Below are 22,674 nucleotides of genomic sequence, written 5' to 3'. Positions count from 1 at the left end.
GGACAAAGAATCCCCCATTCACCCATACAACATTTTTCTTATAGAGTTGTAGGCATCGGGTATAAATGGTTTTTAGTATAGTACTGCTTAACACACAGACTTATTTTGCTGAACTTAATTGAACTCTATGTTTATGTAAAGCACATTACATTACCGATTTAATGCTTGGGAAAATGATACATCCCATACAAAAAACAATCTTAAATTATTTTTTTAAATTCCTCTCAAAGAACACATAAGAGCTACCTAACAATCCACAGAAAATGGTGGGCATTTAAAGAAATGCTGAAAGACAAAATAATGCTATACAAAATACAGATACAAATGCACTAAACATACAAGTTACCACAGATCTTCAAGAACTTAGTTTTTCAGCCACCAAGAGGCATAATCACATACATGTATAAGACAAGTGCATCAAGTTTGTACATTGTACATATTTCATAAAAGACTCCAAATCATGTCATGAAGTATCACAAATGTATAATAACAAGTCCATCTTCACATACCACCATTTCTGATTAATATAATTGCACAGTTTAAAAGCTCTTTGTTAGACTGCTAGACAATATCTGAAAGACGTTCCAACCACACTTTGATCTATTTTCTACTTTTACTTCTATGTTCTGTATTCATAATCACGATATAAACATACACACATATATACGTACTCAGTACGTACGTATATGTGTGTGTGTGTGTGTGTGTGTGTGTGTGTGTGTGTTTATGCATTTCAATCTGTCCATGATATAGTCAGCTGAGCATGATAAGGGCGTTAAGGTGCCACTAAAGCCATAGTGTTCAAGACACCTTAATGCCCCTATCATTCTCAGCCGCCGACCATGTGAACAAATTGGAAAAGTTGATTTATTTTGGTATATACAGATAGAGAAACTGGGGTGCTATATGCAAAATTATAATTCTCCATGTACATGTCAAAACTCTGTATACAAAATATATAGTACCCTCACCATATAATTCTGATAATGATGGTATTTCAGCTTTCATTAGTGTAAGAAACCTTTCAGAAAGACTATTTCACACAAGGAACTGCAGACAAATTTGTAGACCAGCATCTTTCAGCATCCTAAGAAAGTGGAAAGATGCATTTTAATCACTGCTTTGTGTAGGGCCTACTTGTGTTTGTAATAATGGCTTGAATAAAATGGGTTAAAGAATTCTTGCAATCTGATTGGTCAATTGCAATGTAATCATTTCTCACAGACTGCATGAATATTTTCCATTTTCTTGTAATTACTGGACACTTTATTTTTTCCATGCATTCAGTAATTACTGGACATATTTTCTGTGCATTCAGTAGTTGCCGGACGCAAATTTTTCCAGTCCTGCAGTAAACACACAGTTTTTGCCATAAATTTAGGAATGTTCTACTTATGTTATAAAACAGATGACTCACAAGTTTTTATTTGTGTGTGTCTGTGTTTGGGTCAATAGGAAGTGTGTACACACAGTGCCTCTAAGTTATTTGAACCCACGCTTCATGGGTTCATACAATACGGAGGTACTTTGTGGAGACTGTTCCTACCAGCCTACTGTAACCTGTGGGTCATTTGTATATATACCCTATTTTTATGAGTTTTTGCCAGGTTAGGCAAGCCTGGGACAAAACGTGTTAATGGGCAAGCTTCGACGTTGCTATGGATGGACAAATCATGTGAACAGAGTTATTGTGTCAGACTTCAAGAATTACAACACTGGCTTCTTTGACACAAGCTTTATAATAGTATGTTGGTACTTGTTCCTTCCCACCATTAGAACATCCATATTGATCAAAGTTTGCAGTGTTTGACTAAAACAGGTGTACACCTAAAGACTCAAGGACCAGCTCTCAGGATTTTTGAGAGGACCCTGTTAAGTCACGGTTAAAGAATTTCAAACACTTTTTTTTTTGGGGGGGGGGGGGGAGCAAAATGGTCTTGATATAAATATATCCTACTTCTTTTGCCCACCCCTCAAATTTTTACAAATGAGAGTGCACACCCGAGAAGCATGATGAAATTTAAGCTACCAACCAGGAGTTTATCCCTGGATTTTACTCTTGATTCTTTATAAAGCTGAAAATGTGTGTTTTTTCAAGAAGTTTTAATATCTCTGCCATTAATTCTACACCAACAATGTCCACCATTATGAGCTTGCATTTGTTACTTATGAGAAGAACAGTTTTGTAACAGATTTGGGCCCTGTTGCATAAAGAGATGCAATCAAACATAAGTCAGAAAATCAAACATAAGTCAGGTTTCAGCCAATCACAATTGAGTATTTAGAGACTTACGTTTGATTTTCTAACTTACGTTTGATTGCATCTTTCATGCAACAGGACACAAGTCAATTAAGTGTAGGCTTTACTTCTATGTTCAGTATTCTGTGCTAAACACATTCTTGTGTGTGGTGTGAGACTACAATGCCAGTGGCATTCTTCAGCGTTGGTTTGCTTTTGGTTAATGGTGGAGAGCTGTGGGTGTAGACATAGTATGCTGCCCTCACATGGTGAGTCCAGTGATGATCAAAGTCATTACCATGACGACAAGAGAGAGCGTGCACTTGGTAGCATCGGACACATTGATCTTCCATCCCAGGAAGCGGTGAGTGTAGCACTAGAGAAATTAAAAAAAAAAAGAGATGTAGATTAGGTCAATTTCATTACATTATAGGTTTACCGATTCGGGGAAAATTCAGGGATAATTCAAAAGTCACAATGAAAAGTAAAGATCAAATAATTCTATGCGATGGGGATTGGGGATTCTAACCTGATAGTAAACAGTGTCTGGTGTGCTGCCATCGGGTGTCCACACCAGAGTTCCGGGCGCGTTGTCTCCCTCTGGACACGTCAGCTCCAGCGAGTCGACGTACGCACTATATGAGCTTGCATCGTCGGGGTTTCCAGTGCTTGCTGTATCTTCATAGCTGCAGTAGGAACCCTCTGATATACATTGAACATCGAGGTAAGAAAAAATTCCATTGATACATCAAATTTATCAGTAAATTGAATATGATCATGAATGATCATAACATTGCTCATATTTGTCATTTGATTAAATCCATTCAGCTTACTAGCAAATGACTAGGTTAGGACAAAGCACTCCCTGTCACTACTATCATTCTCAAATTAAAGGATTATGTTGCACAGTTTGTAGTATTCAGAAATATGTTTATGGGTCTGATATTGATTTAGACAAACATACTCACCTACTGGTCCCGCCAGTATTTCATGATTCTGAAAGAAAAAAAGAATATGAAACATATCTGAACCACTGCCTAGTTTGTAGTAACACCACAAGATGATATATATATAAATATATTATGCAAGAAATAAAGCACAATATTTTTGTGCCTTTCTAAAAGTCATACAGCCAAATCGTGGTAACTGATGCTGCACATTATATAATTTATGGTTCAATAAGTGGGAGCAAATAAACACACTGACAGATCCCATTTGATTCACTGTCCTTGTGTATTAATCACATTATCATCACTTGGTATGATTTTTATATACACCGTATATGTATGATTATAATTCTAGACTGAGGTATGCAAAAAAAAGTTAAACAATCTGTATAAGTTTGATTTGAGTTGAGAATGACATACTCCTCTAGCAGCCTCCCCGAGCTGTGCGTAACCCCCTGCAGGATCGGTGGTGATGTAGAAGGGGTGATAGGAGGCCGATTGGTTGGGGTTATTACCCCCGTACACTTCGAAGGTGTACGTCTGGCCCCTCTGCACTGTAATCTCCGGAATGAGGTTCCCGTCAATGTACCAGGCGATACCCCATCCAACAGAACCTGGCAAATAAAATCCAGAAAATATTAAAATGCTTAAATAAGATAATTTTTTGTTCACTTGCTATTGCAGAAGATGACAATCTGTTATCACTGTATGAATACATAGCATTTCATAGCAATCTATTGCATCATAGATTGTGAGAATGTGAGTAGAAAGGAGATTATTTTCACATTTTTCTCAATGTATCCTTGATGTTCACTTCCAGAGTCATATGTTAGCAAATATATTTCAATCTTTGCCAATCTCTTTCCATGACAGTCTTAGAGGATCCATCTTATATCTTTTCATCAACGTGTCCTTAAACTTTATGCAAAATGAAACCCAAAATATACATACATATACATGTATATATTATAATATATGCATAATTACTACTTGGCTTAATTTATCTTGGGTGGAGGCCACCATCATATCACTAAACAAAGAAGAAAAAAAAATATGTCACTATGATCAGGCAGAAAAGAAGTAGAGTAAATTCCATGAACAATCAATCTACTTACACTTTACAGTACACTTTAACCCATTGAGGATGAGGCTCGAGTATACTCGGGCAAGTGTCTATAGAAAATGTGTGTTGTAGCAAAATCAGCCCATCTTCAATGGGTTAAGGGGGCAGTCTGCTGTAAAAATATGCTAAAATTCAAGAGTGATGAAAAATTCTGAATTGATCCTTACTTGTAAAATCTTACAAACCACATATTTCTGCCACTTGTCTGGATACGAGAGGTTCAACTGTATAGGATTATGTCAAATCCAAATTTAAAGGAAAAAAATATACAAATTCAAGACTCAGATCAAAGATATCTTGGTCATTACACCAATGTCATCATCGACATACCAACATCATCACCATAATAATCATAATCATCATTACAATCTATATCAAATTTATGTCACATTATGGTCAGGCTATAAAGATACATACAAACATTTTTTCCCAAAAAATAACATTATGATACATGTACATACACAATCAAGAAAATATAAATTTAGGTTTACATGTCAACATTTTGAAATAAATCAAACTGCAGAAAAAAGCAAACCTGAATGCATTCATGTAACATGTCAGGACAAGCATGCTACATTACACTAACACAATACAGCTCTGTATATGGAGAGATGAAACACAGGAAATGCAATATAAAGAACTATGGGTCTAGGGCAATTACCCCAGACCCTTCCCCTGACCGTAACCCTAATCCTAATCATTAACCTTATACTAACCCTTACCCAAATTCTAACCCTAAACCTTCCCTTACCCGAATCTTTACTCTACCCTTATCACTACCCAGTATTAAGCCGGTGGGTAATTGCCCTGATATGAGAAACTACATATTTACTCTTAATCTATCATATGAGAACTTCACCTTAATCAGGCTATCGCTGTATTAAACTGCCATAAACAATTTGTCACAAATATATCAAGTTACCAAAAGAACTGGCTGCCACGCATTTTTAAATGTTAAAATTGTAAGCAATTGATCTAATTACAAAGTATTTAATAGCTTCACTATTGCTGAAATACGTACTTACGCGCATTTAATTTTGTTTTGGTGTTTGGCACTTAAGTAGTATCCATTTCTGAGTCCGGCTCAAGATACAAATTGTCTACATGGGGGAAGCAGATCTCCATGTCTGTCTAGATAGCAACAGAAATTCCCCAAAACTTAGGATGAGGTTTGTTCAACAACTTTAATGGGTTTGGATGACATACGGCATGCAGAGTTCATCTTAATGATACTTCTCAGGAGAGGTGATCACAATGGGTTTGTTCTTGTGCTCTCAATTCTGGTGGACTGAGGTGTGGTGATGCTGCTTCCCCAGAACGGGGCCCCCATTTCATAAAAAGTTGGCTAGGATAGCAACTTTTGCTGGAATGGCAATAGTCATGGCAATGACAAGAATCCAGTTTTCTGATTGGCTGTTGCTATTGGAAGTTGCTATTCTGGCAACAGTTGTCATTCTAACATCTTTATGAAACGAGGCGCGGGACAATGAATTCCGTCAACAGACGTACATTTGAAGTGTAGATGAACACTAGATCATCATGAGAAACCCCAAACACTTTCAGCCTTGTTAGAACATATGTGACCCGCGACAACAAAAGGATCCAAAAAATCAGGAGCGGTCAATTTTCTGAAAATGATATTATATTATTCCCTTATTCCTCAGCATTAATTTCATATATAACACAACTCATAAAAAAACTTGGTTGCGGAGATATCGATGACTTTATGAGAGCATGTCGAGTGGTCTAGAAAATCAGCGTTTCGAGAAAACCACCTTCAAAGTTTTCCTTCCGATGGAATCGCGATCAAGGGGAGGTAAGACAGTTTTCACCTCTTGACAATAGAAGGTATGCTCCTAGCAACCTCTGTGATGTTCATTCAAGCTTAGTGTCAGCGGTCTACGCACAACCAATCAGTAACAAGGATGCCACACACCGACCAATAAGATCACTCCCTCGTTGCAAGGGGCAGAGTCTAACTGCGGTGCTAAATCCAAATCTTCGGACACGATTCTGTTCCGTTGAAAGTCGGAAAATCATGGCTCAGAAAATCGCTAATTTCTTGACTTTCCCATGATCATTTAGCTTCAGCAGATGATAGACGAAACATCAGACTACAAAATTGTGTCAGAAACAGATATTTGATGGTTTTGACCAATTTTGATGATCTGACTTCAAACTCGATTTTCTTGGCTCAGCCATCAGCGACTTTAGGATCCTTTTGTTGTGGCGGGTCTCATATACACGGTGAGATGCTTGTAATATCCTGTGATCAACCTGAGCTTTCCACGTTAGTTCGGTTGTTATTGTCACACTGAGCAGACGAAGGGCAGGGACTGCTTCCAGGGCTTTGCTTTCAAGCATGGCGACAGGTGGGGCTGGAGCATCGCGTAGGATGCTAACATGATTGGGGGGGGGGGGGGGTGGGGATTGCTGGGTGCTGGCTTCCAACACCTTCAGTAGCAGTGATAACATTGCATAAACACAGTGCTACATCTCCAACGATGGTGACCATCACTGCGATCACAATGTAGTAGTTCATATTCAGAAATGAAGACATAACACCATCTTATTTCCAAATAAAAGGACTAAAGAACAATCAGAAAGGGCAGTTAACTTGTAACCTTATGCTTTTTAATCCACATGCAAGCAACTTGTATAGCGATCAGAATCCGGGCTAATTCCCCTTTCCCTGCACTTGGTGTTGAGAGAGATGAAAATATCTTGCTAATTATGCATATTCCTCAGGATGATATATTGTCGCTGGTGCGACAAGACCTCGTATCTACAAAATGTCAAATATATTCAGGAGAGCAAAAAAACATGACAGCCAAAGCACTGTATCGAATGGGAGAGCCTTTCTTTTAGAATGCCGTGGTGGCTTCATTTTGGGGGGAAAGACAGCTAGGATTTGGACTGGATATCACTTAATTGATTATCTGACCATTAATCCTAAGAAGTCTTTTTCACCAAAATTTCAAATACGAGGTCTTGTCGCCCCAGCAACGATATACATGTATATGGCAATATGGATGGAGGGAAAAGTCAGTAAAGAACAGAATTTGTTTCTAGAATGATCTCTCCAAGCTAGTGATGTGCCCAGGGGTGTGCTTCCTACCTCTTGCCTCCTCCTTCTGCCGTGACGAAAGCGGAATGCTCTCGCCCTCCACGCCGTGGTCCACGGAGCGCTGGAGGATGCGGTCCTGCCTGGCCTCTGGGTCAGCATAGTCAGCCATCACCTCATTATCTGAGTCTATGGAGGAAGGGACAAAGAGAGATTGAGAGAGTACTAATACTAACAGACTTAACCCTTTGAACCCTGAATTATTTGACATATTTCGCGTATTTGACTTATGTCAAAAATATGTCAAAATAGAAGTCAATAGATGTAGGAATTTGAACAATTCTAGATTCTAAACACATAAGTTTTTTATTACTCTACTATAAAAAGTATAACACACAAAATAAACTAATAATTATCATATTTGAAGGAATGTGCTGACAAAGTAACAGGAATATTAATAAGAAAACTTGTTTCTTCTGACCAACATTTTCTTCCGTGCCTTCGCTGTGACTATCACCATCTTGGCCATGACCACTAGTTCCAATGGCACACTGACTATGATCTCCCCCGCTTGCACCAGGCTGGAGGTGCTTATAGGAACCGCTGAATCCACATCCACCAACATACCTGCTGCAACCTCATCCTTTGTATCAATTTCGTCCTCAAAATCACTACCTTGACAAAATTCAGAGTCATCAATGTTTTCCGTGGATTCTCCCAGTATTCCATTGCAAGAGCCTCCTTGGCTGTGTATGTTTTTCTTGCCATTTTCCTTGCATTTTTTTCACTTTTTCTCCAATCAAAATGCATGAAAACTAGGCCTGCAATGCACAAGTCCCGTACATTGCTGTAACTGATCACCTGATAAAACATGGGGTCATGCAGGAGGTCATATCGAGCTAAAAAGAAGTCACATGACTTGATGGCGGTAAACCGACCTTTCAGGTTATTTTACTTTCTCAGTGAGGCCGGAAAATCAGCCATCCGGGTTCAAAGGGTTAAAGGGATGGTGCAGTTTAGGTTGAGATGGGTTTCAGGTTTCCAACGTTTTTTGATGATGAGTTTTTGAGATAATGAGAAACCTCTTGTGAAATATGAAAAAGCATATAATTCTAAGAGGAATTCAAAGTTTATGCGATGAAAATTTGTTTTGAAATGGCTGAGATAGCCAAAACAAAGTGATTCTAATAAAAGGTAAGACCTATCTTTTATTAGGATCACTTTGTTTTACTTTGTTTTTGGATATCACAGCCACTTCAAGCCAATTTCATTAAATAAACTTTAAAATTCGTGTGGAATTGTGTGCTTTTTAGTTTTTCATAAAGTGGTTTCTCAGTATCTTGCAAAAAGTTAAAACTTGAATCCTCACCACAACCAATACTACACTATCCCTTCAGCATGATCCTTTGCGAACCTGGAGTTTCTGTAGCATCAGCTCATAGACAGGAACCTGGTATACCAGGTTTCCAAAATATACACAAGGGCATCTGCATTCATGGCCTACACTCATGTTTATTAGCATCAAAAAAAAAAAAATTACCTTTACTAAAAGATAAGAGTCTTTGCTTTCAATATCTGTTCTTTTTTTGTCTCAGAATTGCAAGTATTTCATATTTCATGCACCTCGTGAAAGTGCCTGTTACTGTCTCATTCACACACACACACACACACACACAAATATATATATATCTGTATGTGACAATAACATCTTCCATGGTACCCTAGCAAAAACAAGCAAACAAACAAACAGGTAAAACCATACATCTTACCTGAATCATCTCCCTTGAGAAGCTTGACACACGCCAGCTGTGCAAATCTACTTGCCACATCCATGGGTGTCTCTCCAGCATTATTCTGAACGTGGACTGAAGGTAGGTGTGAAAATGAATAACAATAACAATAACAACATCAACAACAGCCATAACAATAATAATTATATCAATCATGATAGCATTGCAGCTTTTATATCATGTAATATAATACATATCTATGTAATAGACATCTTAACCAAGTCCATATGATGAACACTGTAATAGAATTATAAAAACATGACAACACAAATGATGATGTTGATTATGATGATGATGACGATGATGATGATGATGATGATGGTAAACTGGCACCTCGTCTACAACCACACTGTCCACTGTTCACCTAGTCTAACGCCATCTCGTCTAAACTCGCTTCGTCTACTACCAACTTGTCTACCAACCATTTTGTCTAAATGCCAATTAGTCTAATTGCCATTTCATCTACTAACCATTTAAACTAATCTCTAATTTGTCTAAGTCACATTTCGTCTAATACCCATTATGTCTATTGACCATTTCGTCTATTAATCATTAGGTCTATGAATGAAATAGTCTACAGCTCATTTTGTCTAATAGCCAACTGGTCTACATCCACCTTGTCTAATACTCAATTAGTCTAATAACCAGTTAGTCTACTCCCAACTGGTCTACTCCCAACTGGTCTATATCCAACTGGTCTACACCCAACTTGTCTACTCCCAACTGGTCTACACCCAACTTGTCTACTCCCAACTGGTCTACTCCCAACTGGTCTACACCCAACTGGTCTACACCCAACTGGTCTACTCCCAACTCGTCTACTCCCAACTGGTCTACTAGTTATATTGGTTTTTTTTTTTTTGTCTACTCAAACTCCTTAATACTTAAGTCTACTTCATCCAGTTTCCTTTCCCATTGAAATAGTTTGAACACTCTTGGTGCCCCATTTGGTTTAAATTTTTTGTTCTAATTATGACAATTTCATTGCTTTTTATAAAAAAAATAATGTCACAGTGTGAAAAACTTGCTGTGTTACATTCGTATGGATGTGTAATTCATATCAGAAGCAATCATGCAGCATTTATGTGTCCAAGGTGGACGGTCGAAATGTAATTCTGTTTTGTATGACTGACAATTCGTTTGTGATGGAGGATTGTAACTGAGCTAGTTTATCGTTATTTACATGTAGTTATTTTACGGCCAGGATGTTGACTGGATAGTCGTGTCTCACCATTAATATGTCTTTATATTCAGCATGTGCAGAACAATTAACAACTTTAAAGAATAGACGAAATGATTTTTGTACCAGGGCAGGGTTATGAATAGTTCGTGACAGTGAGACGGACTGGACACTATACAAAGTGGTATATTCATTATTAGCATGGCCAGATGGGAATGATCAGTTTGGGTAAATTGTTGAGAGTGTGTAAACCAGTTGGGAGTAGACCAATATTGGGTATAGACGAGTTGGGAGTAGACGAGTTGGGAGTAGACCAGATGGGAGTAGACGAGTTGGGAGGAGACCAGATGTGACTAGACCAGTTGGGAGTAGACGAGTTGGGAGTAGACCAGATGGGAGTAGACCAGTTGGGAGTAGACCAATTGGGTATAGACCAGTTGGGTGTAGACCAGTTGGGAGTAGACCAGTTGAGTGTAGACCAGTTGGGTGTACACCAGATGGGTATAGACCATGTTCGGTATAGACGAACTAAGGGTTGGACGATATGATAACTAGACGAAGTGAATGTATAGACGAGATGGCTTGTAGACGAGGTGGGAGTAGACAAAGTGGCAGTAGGCGAAATGGATATTAGACGACAAGACAAGTAGACATTGTGAGTATAGACGACTTGGCTATTAGATCAATTGCTCAGTAGATGAAACGCTCCTTAGACGAGTTGGGTATTAGACAGTACGGGTAGTGGGCAAAGTGACTATTAGACAATATGTGTACTAGACAAAACAAGTTGTAGACCAAATGGGTATTAGACGAATTGGTGATAGACGATTTGCCAGTAGACCAATTGGAAAATAGACAGAGTGGCTGTAGACGAGGTCACTATAAACCATGATGATGATGATGATGATGATAATAATATTAATGATGACGATGGTGATTATGACATTCTAATCATAAAATAAGTTTCATTCCACGACAATTACAAAGAGATAATAACATCGGTTGTTATTTTACTTTTATCACAACCCTACAACCAGCATGTCATCAAAATTACAGCCCTCCCCCCCCCCCCCCAATTAAGCACAAATGATATGTGAACTGAATTAAAGAGAACAATGATGTCTGACCTAACAGTAAATATGGCACAGACAAATATGAATCCTCCAACCCTTGATATCTCTTGCTTATATATTACACACATATTGTGTAAACCCAACCATTCAATCATCTACATAGTCATCATCTATTGGTACTTAGGTTGTATCTATAATTCAGGTTGTATCTAACTGTATTAGTTTTGCCAGTTGTATTTATGAATTTATTCATCTATTCCTTTTTCTACTCACTGTTGGCTCCCATCTCCACCAACCACTGCAGACATTCCAAGTTGCCATTGCCAGCAGCTACAGAAGTGACATGAAAATAAATGAAAAGGTTGTACTCTTTCTCCTAACAGAGGAAATTCAGTTTCATTTCTTCTCCTGCTGGCACTGAATATAATGCAAGTAAGAGCAGTACAGTTATACATTAATTGTTTTATTGAACAGAACTAACAGAATATAATCCGTCCTTAGAACATTCAATAGTGTCATGAAGGGACCACAGATCATTATAAGTAAAATAGTTGACAAAGAAAGAACTACAGGTTCTTAATGATCATTACCACTTGGTCATTTTATAAAACACAAGCAATGAACCATCAACTATAAAAACTCTACTCAAATGTTCTGACACTTAATGATACAGTGACTCTGAGAATCTCAATTTCAGAGTCACAAAGTATTGTACATCATATCTTTTGCACCTCTTGCATTAGTTTGCACAAGAAATGTGTGAATTCATATAACTGTTACATTGCTCTTAGTCTCAATGTCACCTTAAAGGTTTATATATGTACCTGCATTAACTTAATCAACTTATGCATTTTTGTTTGTTGGTAATCATTGGATACTTCATTTGCAAATTAAGTACAACTTAACCTTCAGACCAAATGCTTGATGTTGATTAAAGACTGGTATGACTTACACTAAACTGAATTCACTTGAAGAAGGGGGAATTCTTTTTGTGGGACATACTGTAAAACACAATATTTCCGCAGCATGAAATTTTCATTAATTGGAGCCAACGGCCTTTTTCGCGGCATGAAGTTTTTGCGAGTTGCCTCTGACATTCAATGCGTATAGTGTACACAAGAACTTTCACATGCATTTTAATTTCGCGAATCTTGGCTCGCGCGAAATTTGCGAAATTAAAATGCACGCGAACATTCCTCGTTTTACAGTAGTACAATTATCCTCTCAGAACTCAGTCCCACACATACCTCTGTGTGCTGGTGTGGAGCCTTTGTCATCGCGCTCGTTGATGTTGACAACACCTTGCTCAATCAGCATTCGCAGATGGCTGATGTCCCCTGAACCGGCCGCCATGTGGGCAGGAAAGGCCAAATCTGAAAAAAAAAGTAATAATAATAATAAAAATAAGGGTCGAATTGGTAACAGACCCTCTAGCACTGGGATCCATGGAGTGGGAAGGATGGTCCAGCTCAGATATATTCAAGAATCCCTGTCACAAATTGTGCATAGTTTTATCATTGATCTTGGTGCAAGTACACACACAGCTGAAAAATCTCCACTAGAGTTAACCATTCACCAATGAGCATACACTTTGATGCACATACACGTATTCACTGACTAGTGCTATTCGCAGTTTTTGAAATGTACCCCGTGGGCAGTGCATGAATTAGGCAATTCATGAATCCCCATGCTGCTGGGTTTTTAAAGGTGCATAGTCCCGGTAGTGTAGAGGGCGCTGTTTAATGAAAGTGCCGATCACTGTTAGCATTGATACGAAGATTACAGAAGTTGAGCTGTCATCAAGAGTAAAGTGCGTAGGTGTTGCTAAGTAACGTTGCCTTCGTTGTCTTCTCTGCGCATCATGCATTCTGTAGTAATGCCAGGGTGCGTGCATATGTGCTTCTTATTATGACATCACAAAAGAAGTTTGCTAAAGCTGTCATCCCCCTCAGCCGAATCATGAGCCAAACTGTGATCGGACCACTGACTACAGTGAATCAGACTTCTTTGGACTCGGGGAAGTGGGCCACAGCGTAAGCGCTAAAGAGGTGTCGATAGCGTAGGTCTCTATAGAAAACTTGCACAGTGTGCCCGTGTACGCATTTTACTAAAACACCAGGACCATGCACCTTTAAGAGGTTGGTGGCTAAGGGGTTAACGTTTTTATCAGTAACATACAGGCATGATTATAATAACAACTAGCCATAACAGTTTCACCTGGATGCATTGTACTAGAAGTATTAGGTATTATACAGAAAGGATAGATATATATAGAATGTTGGAAAGAAGAGTAGAGGCAATTTGATGCATTAGTCTAATTGCAACAATCTTCACACGTCATCCTTCTCTATTTTATCAATCAATAACATTGCTGAGAGTATAAAGATGTTACAAGACATAGACTTACTTTCTTGGTCTTCTGGATGGTCTCTTTCCCATTCTGTATAAAGAGAATAATATTGAAAAATTGTTAGTTGTGTGAGTTTAATGGCTACTGCAGGGCTCCCAACACTCACACACTAACAATCACGAAGGTTCTGAAAGAGCAATCAGGGAGAAACTTGTGTGTCACACACATCTCCATGGGTGATGAGTAACTCCCTCCCAAATCAGGGAGACTTTCCTGATCTCTTCTCAGGGCATGATGATATCATTAACCCGTTGAGGACCAGTCCCGAGTATACTCGGGCAGGTGTCTACGGGAAATGCGTGTTGTAGCAAAATCAAACCGTCCTCAACGGGTTAAAGGGGAATTGCCAACAAGTTTAAAAGTTAGTTTGAAAAGAAAGAGTAAACTTTACGAGCACAATAGTGAAATTTTAATCAAAAATAGGATATAAAAATTAGGCTGTTCATTCGAGAACTTAAGTTAGCACACACACAAAACAAGGAGGACATACCAACTGCATTGATGTAATCCACACAGTTCTGCTTGTAGTACTGGGACGCCAGGGTCTTTGGGGTGTCCCCATTGTCATTGCGGGCTCCCAGCGTGTCCGTCATGGTGGCGCCATTACTGACCAGGAACTTGAGGCATGGCAGGTGACCCTCTTGGGCTGCGAGATGAGCTGGACATTGATTGGACGCAGAGAAAGAGTGCATTTTTAAACACGATTTGTAATTGGTTGAGCCTGCATCATGTGACATTCTTTGTTGTTGTTATTTTAATAATATTGCAGTCTCGTTATATACCGGGTAAACCATGATTTCGTTCACTGGGATATCAATGTTATTAACCCATTAGAGACAAGTTCTGAAAATACTCGGGCAGGTGTCTATGGGAAATGTGTGTTATAGCACAACCAGTCTGTTCTCAGCAAGTTAACACATTTTATTTACTATAGGTACGGGTTCTGTCATGCACTGTTCTAGACTATGAATGTACATTAAGCCACACAGGTTCACTTTGATCCTCACCCTTCAGCCTGAAATAAAATTGCACTGGGACATATCATCCTTCTTGTTAGATTATCGAGATTACAAACTGTACAACTGTTTGCCAACACTTTTATATTCATTTGATCCTGATCTCGTATTTTATGGAAAACAACCAACAAAAAAATGATAATATGCATTCACCTTCACAGTCAAAATCATCAGCAAAAATGAATTCTTGAAGTCATTTGTTATGGCTGTTATTCACATTCTCTTGTGACGGGATGTGTGTTGACCTTTTATTTGATTTGTAAAAGAAATTTTGTGTATCATGTGGAAGACACACAAATGTGCCGTTTTCTACTGTTTTTTTCTGAATGTAGATCATCACAGAAAACATCAGAACAAAGCAGGCAATAATTCTTTCTTTTTCAGAAATGATACCAAAGACTAAAACCTGTTAAGAATCCCCCAGTTTAGGCCATGTAAAGCCTGCCGCACATTATACGATCAGAGCTGTCGTACGACCTTAAGACCAAAAGTGTGACGTCACCAGCCTTGCCAGCTTCCAGTCGTGCGACTGGGTCTTAAGGCCACCGCACACTACACGATCAGACTGGTCTTAAAGTCTTAAGCCAAGCTGGATCTTAAGACCAGTCGTACGACCGGACACCGCACACTATATGACCCGACTGTAAAGCGCGCGCAGTGCGCACTGCGTGCGCTTGGATTTTACTGCATTGTGAATGGCTGAAAGCCTACGACCAGTCGTAGAAATTCAACATGTCAAATCTCTACGACTGGCGCTAAGACCCAGTCGTACGACTAGAAAATGGCAAGACTGTGACGTCACATTTCTAGTCTTAAGGTCTTAAGACCGGTGAATCGGGGCAAAATCGTGTAGAGTGCGGCGGGATTTAGTATCAGTCATAAAGATTTGACATGTTGAATTTCCATGACCGGTCGTGGGCTGTCAGCCAATCATGATATAGTATTATGCAAAGAGTAATGAAGCGCATGCAATGTGCACTGTGTGCACTTCTATACTCACTGGTAAAATGTACTGAGGCCAGAACAGTCGTAAGCCTAATTGTGTAGTCTGATCGTATAGTGTGCGTGTACAGGTTGTACGACTGGGTATCATCATTTTAGGGTCGTATAGTGGGCTTTAGTCTCGGTAATCTCGCAACTCACCTGGGATGTTTCCATTGCCATCGGCCTCATCAGTTCTACCTCCCCACTTCACTAACAGCTGCAGACAGCCCAGGCGGCCATGAAAAGCTGCAACATGAGCAGCTGTCCACGTCATCAGGTTCTTACCCTCAATATCCTGAGAAGTGACGAGAAAAAAATCACATTATGGGGTAATCACCATCATGCTGCTATCCCCTTCTTCTCATTCTTTTCTCTAAGTCCCTTTTTTGTTCTTTATCTGTCATTCTCTTCAATACCGTCAAAATTGTCATCAACTGCTCTCTTCCCGAAAGATTTTGTCTGTCTGTTTTATCATATATTGCATGCCATCACAAATGTTTGAAATATCATACGATTCATGGCATGGCCCAACTTTATACTTGAATACAGACAAGTTTTGCAATTAGAAACAAAGCCATCACTAAGATTTCAACTTCAACATAGAGAGCATATTTTGAAATGATCTCACATCAATCATACTGAAATCCTACACTCAATCTTACATCAAATGTATGAAGGAATATGTTGATATTATGTATTAATTATTCACTTCAAGTCCAATTAGTAAATTCCTATTTGAGACACATAGAATATAAATTATCACATGTGAGCTACTCCCTGTGGTGATAAAAACCCAGCACGGAGGCTGCTGTAAACTCACTGTTCCTGCTCTGAGTATGGAGCTAAGCGTGTATGAGTTGCCGTGTGCTGCAGCGAGGTGCGCTGGTGTGTTTCCGCGGAGGTCGCGGCAGGTCATGCTGACGCCGTTGGTAGCCAGGGCCTGGATGCACTGGTCCTGACCTCTGATGGAAGCCACATGGGCCGGCGTCCAGCCCTGGGGAGTGGTCACTGTCGGGTCAGCACCGTGCCACAGAAGCCAGTGAAGACACTGCAATTGAAACATACACGTCATGGGTAAATACAGGAAGATAAACACAATGAAATGCATGACAATCCTCAATTATGATTACACAGTATCATCAAGGGTGATTGGCAAGGAAGATCTGGAAGTAAACTTACTGGTAAGCACTGATAGAGCATGGTCTGTGTCTTGACTTTATTTCATTTTTTCTAATGTGCACAATAAAAAGTTTATTTTTGAATTAAAATCATTCCTTGTTCACGATAATATAATCTGAGAAAATAATTTGCGTCGATTGATTAAATTTGGTTTGATTGATACAGTGAACTGTGTAATTGATATTGAGTACTTATTGATTATAATTATTTTTTTATGGATTTATGGGCACAGAAAATTAGGAATATGAAAGAAAATAAAAAAAGACGAAAAAATGAACTTTAGAATTTACAGAGGTAAATGTAAAAAAAAAACATGGTGACAAAAGAAAGATAGACATTCTGTGATAAAAAAAGAAGCAGGAAAAGGAGGCAAAGCAGGCAAGGAGATTGTTTTTTCTTAATTACTAAGAAGAGGCTGTACCATGTTGAATTTTGGAGGGTGTGTTTGACTATGTATGTACAGCGCATATGTCTAATGTATTATGTTTATCTGTGTCAGTAGAACTCTAGATGCACACGTGTAAGGAGGCATATATTGTGTAAGTGTGCACGCACATGTCTGTAACTGAATGAGATTTGGTAGTGGTCTTACCTCCAGAGCACCAGAATGAGCTGCCCAATGAAGTGGCGTGAACTTGTCCCTGCTGTCCACCTCATTCATACTGGCCCCTCGTTTGACCATGGCCTCCAGTTCCAGCACGTCCCCATTTCGCACAGCATCATGGACGCTCAGCAGCCTTTGACCGACTGTAAGGATGAGTACATGACAAATGGTGAAAATGACAACAAAGAGTTACTATTGCCCTGTCACTAGTCCGCTAGCTTCTTGACATGAAGTGAATATGAATTTATAGAATTTATAAAATTGAACAGAAATCTTCATTAGCGTCAGTGCAGTGGAGATTCAGATCAGGGGTGTCTTAGGAATTTCTGGGGATTATACACTCTCTAGGACTAAATCTACCCTTCTACAACCCTACACTAACTATGCAGTCTATCTAACGGTTTTATACCAGCTTGCAAATTAATATGTTCTAGTAGAGTACTAGAGACGTCTACCTAGTCTAGACATCTACTGCGCCTCCGGCGTGTCACCTCAGTGACCGGTATAACGACTAGTATAGTGAGGTGCCCGCACCTCGTCAGGGGCCCGAATACCATTACCCCGCTTAAAATTGTTACAAGCGCGCTAAACAAAAATTTAAGCCCGGGACTATGTTCAGTATGCTTGAAACTTGACAGGGCTACCACAACCAAGCAAATTGTGGTGAAAACCCAACAGTTTTTCGAGAAAATCTGAAATTTTATGAGGAATACGTGTTATAACTATCATCACGGTTACCCGCACGCATCTTTTACGTGTATGTCTATGGGAGCATCATGGTCACCCGCACACGTCCTTTATATTATTACGTGCTTTGTCTATGGGAGCGCCGGTGACAAGTTGCGGGCCCCTTCCTTTTTTAAATCAAAGTTCAAATTTTATTTCCATTCGACATAAAATCATCAAACAATTCATACAATGAAAACACATAGATACAAAATATGAATATCAAAAGAAATATACACACATACACAAAACAACAACAAGAACAAGAGCCGATGCGCAAATTCATGTGAATGGGGGGTCAACAGAGAAGAGCAATAAGCCTTGTAAATCGCTGACCCCTAGAAAACATAAATACTGTGTAAAATATATCGGGAGTAGAGAAACGAAACTAAGGAGGAAAAGAAGGGACAGGACTGAAGAACAAATCAAAAGACATATATAAGTGCAATTAAAATAACCATTCTGAGTGAGAATATGAATTCAGGAGTAAAATGTATAATTCCTTTTAAAACTATTAAAAGATGGTTTCATTTTCAAATCAAATGGTATTTCGGTCCATATTAATGGACCTTTATAAAAAACTGTATTCTTAGAAATATTTGTTCTCACATGACATAAATGATAATCGTTAGCACGATGAGTGTTGTAAACATAAACATTACTATCCAATAAAAATTTAGAAGAAATATTGGAGGGCAATAAACCTTTTGAACACATATACATACAAATTGCAAGATTATATCTATTAATATCATATACATTTAAATGCTTCAAATGAAAAAATAAAGGTGAAGTGTGAGCATTAAAAGATACATTGGAAATTATTCAAATAGCTTTTTTCTGTAATACAAACAATTTTTTCATACAAAAATCATTTCCATTGGACCAGGCCACATTGCAATAATTGATATGGGAAATGAATAAAGTATGGTATAACATAATCAGAATATATCTGGGAAATGCCTCAGATGATAAAAAAATACCAATACCTTTGGCAATACGATTGCACACGACACCAATGTGTTCATGCCATGAGAGCTTGTCATCTATATACACTCCTAAAAACTTTACACAAGACAAACGAGAAATTGTTTGACCATTAAAATACAAAACAGCGTTCATATCAAATTGTCCCTTTCCAAATACCATAAACTGAGTTTTACTTTTTATCACCAATTTATTATTAATCAACCAATTACTCAAACAAATCAATTCATGATTAAATAAATCCACTAAATAACTAAAATTGTTATGTGACATGAACACACTGGTGTCATCTGCAAATAAGATAAACTGTAAAATTTTACTTGGACAAACAATATCATTAATATAAATCAGAAATAACAGTGGACCGAGAATGGAACCTTGTGGCACTCCACAACGAATGCATTTATACGAAGACTTGTAATTGTCAATTGATACAAACTGAAATCGCTTAGACAAATAATCTTTGAATAATCTTAACAAAACTCCGCGAATACCATAATTTTCTAATTTATTCAACAAAATTGAATGATCAAGAGTGTCAAAAGCTTTGCTTAAATCAAGAAACAAACCAATAGTATTCTGTTTCAAATTAATTGCTGTTGTAACTTTATGTATCAAATCAAGAAGAGCTGTAGAAGTGGAGTGTCCCGAACGGAATCCATACTGACTGTTTGATAAGAGATTACGTGAAATGAAAAAAGTGTATCTTAGTCGTTTATATAAACATTTTTCAAATACTTTGGAAAAAGACGGCAGAACAGATATCGGACGATAATTTACCAAATTAGAAATATCACCACTTTTAAAAACAGGAATTACCTTTGCAATCTTCAGTTGATCCAGAAATACGCCATTGGAAATGCACAAATTAAATATCAAACATAAAGGAGAACAGATTAAATGAATCACTCTTTTCACAACATCAACAGCTATATCATCATATCCTACACTGGTTCCACTCTTTAATTCATTCACAATATCGATAATTTCTTTACATGTTATTGAAGAAAAATATGCTGTTTTATCATTTTTTTGTCAATTGTGAACTATAATCATAATTTGAATATTGCACATTGTTTGTAAGATTAAAACCAATATCAACAAAGTAATCATTAAATCTTTCAACCAATCATCTTTATTAGTAATTGATGCACCATCAATATCAATTTTCATAATATTTTGTTGTTTAGATTTCACACCTAATGCATCATTGATAACTTTCCATGTTGACTTTACGTCTCCTTTATAACCATCAAATTTCTTTTTATAATATTCATGTTTCACTTTCTTTAAAGGACAAGTTCACCTTCATATACATGTGGATTGAGTGAAGGCAACAATATTAGTAGAACACATCAGTGAAAGTTTGGGGGAAATCTGACAATCAGTTCAAAAGTTATGCATTTTTAAAATATCTGTGCAATCACTGCTGGAGGAGAAGACTACTACAGTGTATGATGTCACATGCGTACAACGATATAAGGAAAATAAAAAGAGAATTTCACAAAACTTCACTTTTTGAATAAAGTACACATTTCTTCGACTTGTTACTGACTTATGTTAGGGGTAATATTATTACCCCTGACTTCTGAAAGAGAGAAGTCGAGTGTTCTTTTGTTATGTGAGAAAAGTGAGAATATCTTGAATTTTCTTTATACTTTCTTCATATAGTTGTACTCATATGACATCACAAGCTATAGTAGTCTTCTCATCCAGCCGTGACTGAGCAGAAACTTTAAAAATTCATAACTTTTGAACGGATTGTCCGATTTTGCTCAAACTCTCATTGATGTGTTCTACTAATATCGATGCATTCACTCAACCCACATGTATCTGAAGGTGAACTTGTCCTTTAATTCATTTGTTACTTTATTTCTAAATTTCTTATAAACTTTTTTCCTATATTCAGTAGGATTATTCATATATTTCTTATATAATCTCCATTTTTTCCTTATCATTTTCATCAAATTCTTATTGATCCATGATTTATCTTTTCCATATTCTACTTTAATTTCACACAAAGGAAAACATCTGTGATACAAACATCTAAATTTCGTTATAAACTCATCATAACACACAACTATTCCGAATCGTTCGCGTTTGGCGACTATAGCTGCAAATTTTCGATACCGATCAGTGAACTTGTGATTCCATTGGAATCTTCAGCATTTTCCCTGTATGTGAGTGGGATTTCATAGAATTTCAGTGACGAAATGTGATTCAAATATGCACAAACATTAAGTTTAACTATGTCTATGAGATGACGAGGTGCGGGTCACCCAACCAAGTATGTAGTAATTGTGTAACGTGTTGGGATAAAAGAATCATTACTCATAATTAGCTAGGCCTATTCAAGAGGGAGTAAATTTTTAGTCGATAAAGAAGAAGAAAATCAAGATCATTGCACTTTACATTTAAGGCTGAAGCAGAGAAGTAATGAGATATAGCACCCTGTTCTACAAACTTATTTTACAGACAAGATTAAACTAACGATGGGCAAAGCTATGCATTAATCATAACATGTATTTCCATATGTGGGACTGAACTTTACCAATATTTTTCTTGCATTGTAGAATGCTATCCCGAAAAATTGCGGGTGAAAGCAGATTCACACACTTCCCATAAAACATCACAGTAATCGATTTATCGCAAAATGCAAAGTTCAAGGAATTATTTTACCTGGCATTTTCTTTCTCCTTTATCCAAATTCCTTTCGGTTATGATGACAGCAGTTGCACAAATTTTCCCAATTATCGTAACTAGAAAACAACCTTCACCAAGTTACGATCGCAGAGGGCGCACTACGCAATGAGAAAATGTTGGATGCAAACTAGTGAATGATGATCCATTTATGACAGACATGACCAAAAAAAAAAAAAAATGAAATTTTAGTTTAGACTCGACAAATGATGGTTCGACTCATCATGCCTTAGCAATTTCTAAGTGACTTCTTGCGACAATTTTTTTTACAGAAAGTAATTAGGAGGTAACTAAAATGAATTGAGCAATGACATGGCTGTAAGATAATTGCTATACATCACTTACAGTTACACCTGCATGTACCCGTTTACTTGCAGTACACTATCTTGAGGGTGAAAAAAAAAAAACAACGACTTGAATATTTCCTCGTTGCACTTTGATAGCGTGATGATATGTCCTATACAGTAAACTCCGTAAATTTTTATGAGAAACAAGTTGATCATTTTTGATGTTATTAACTGTATCACCACGCGGAAACCACAATAAAATTTTTATGTACGCCTATGCTCAATAGATCAGAGTCATATTTATGCACTTTGTCATCAGTATACACTATTTTCATTGTGGAGTACATGTAACAAACGTAGCATTA

The 22,674-nt window shown here is 37.8% G+C and overlaps 1 protein-coding gene across 1 annotated transcript; it reads right to left on the bottom strand.

Annotated features, from left to right (window-relative positions):
* Window positions 1-2,537: 2,537 nt before the first annotated feature.
* Window positions 2,538-22,091, bottom strand: LOC139745041 (ankyrin repeat domain-containing protein 42-like; the record flags this gene model as incomplete). Its single annotated transcript, XM_071655458.1, has 13 exons — window positions 22,002-22,091; window positions 17,598-17,752; window positions 16,647-16,874; window positions 15,986-16,121; window positions 14,317-14,484; window positions 13,824-13,856; window positions 12,664-12,789; window positions 11,690-11,746; window positions 9,143-9,238; window positions 7,428-7,562; window positions 3,607-3,800; window positions 2,769-2,939; window positions 2,538-2,615 (listed from the first exon to the last, which is right to left on the bottom strand). Coding segments are annotated over exons 1-13 (1,584 nt in total), but the record flags the coding sequence as incomplete, so codon positions are not given.
* Window positions 22,092-22,674: the final 583 nt, after the last annotated feature.

This window comes from Diadema antillarum, unplaced genomic scaffold, assembly GCF_040938485.1.
Source record: "Diadema antillarum isolate AM-2024a unplaced genomic scaffold, OU_Dant_1.0 seq00001231_RagTag, whole genome shotgun sequence".
Taxonomy (NCBI): domain Eukaryota; kingdom Metazoa; phylum Echinodermata; class Echinoidea; order Diadematoida; family Diadematidae; genus Diadema; species Diadema antillarum.
The sequence above is the reverse complement of the archived record's forward strand: the minus strand, read 5'-3'. Positions and strand labels throughout refer to the sequence as shown.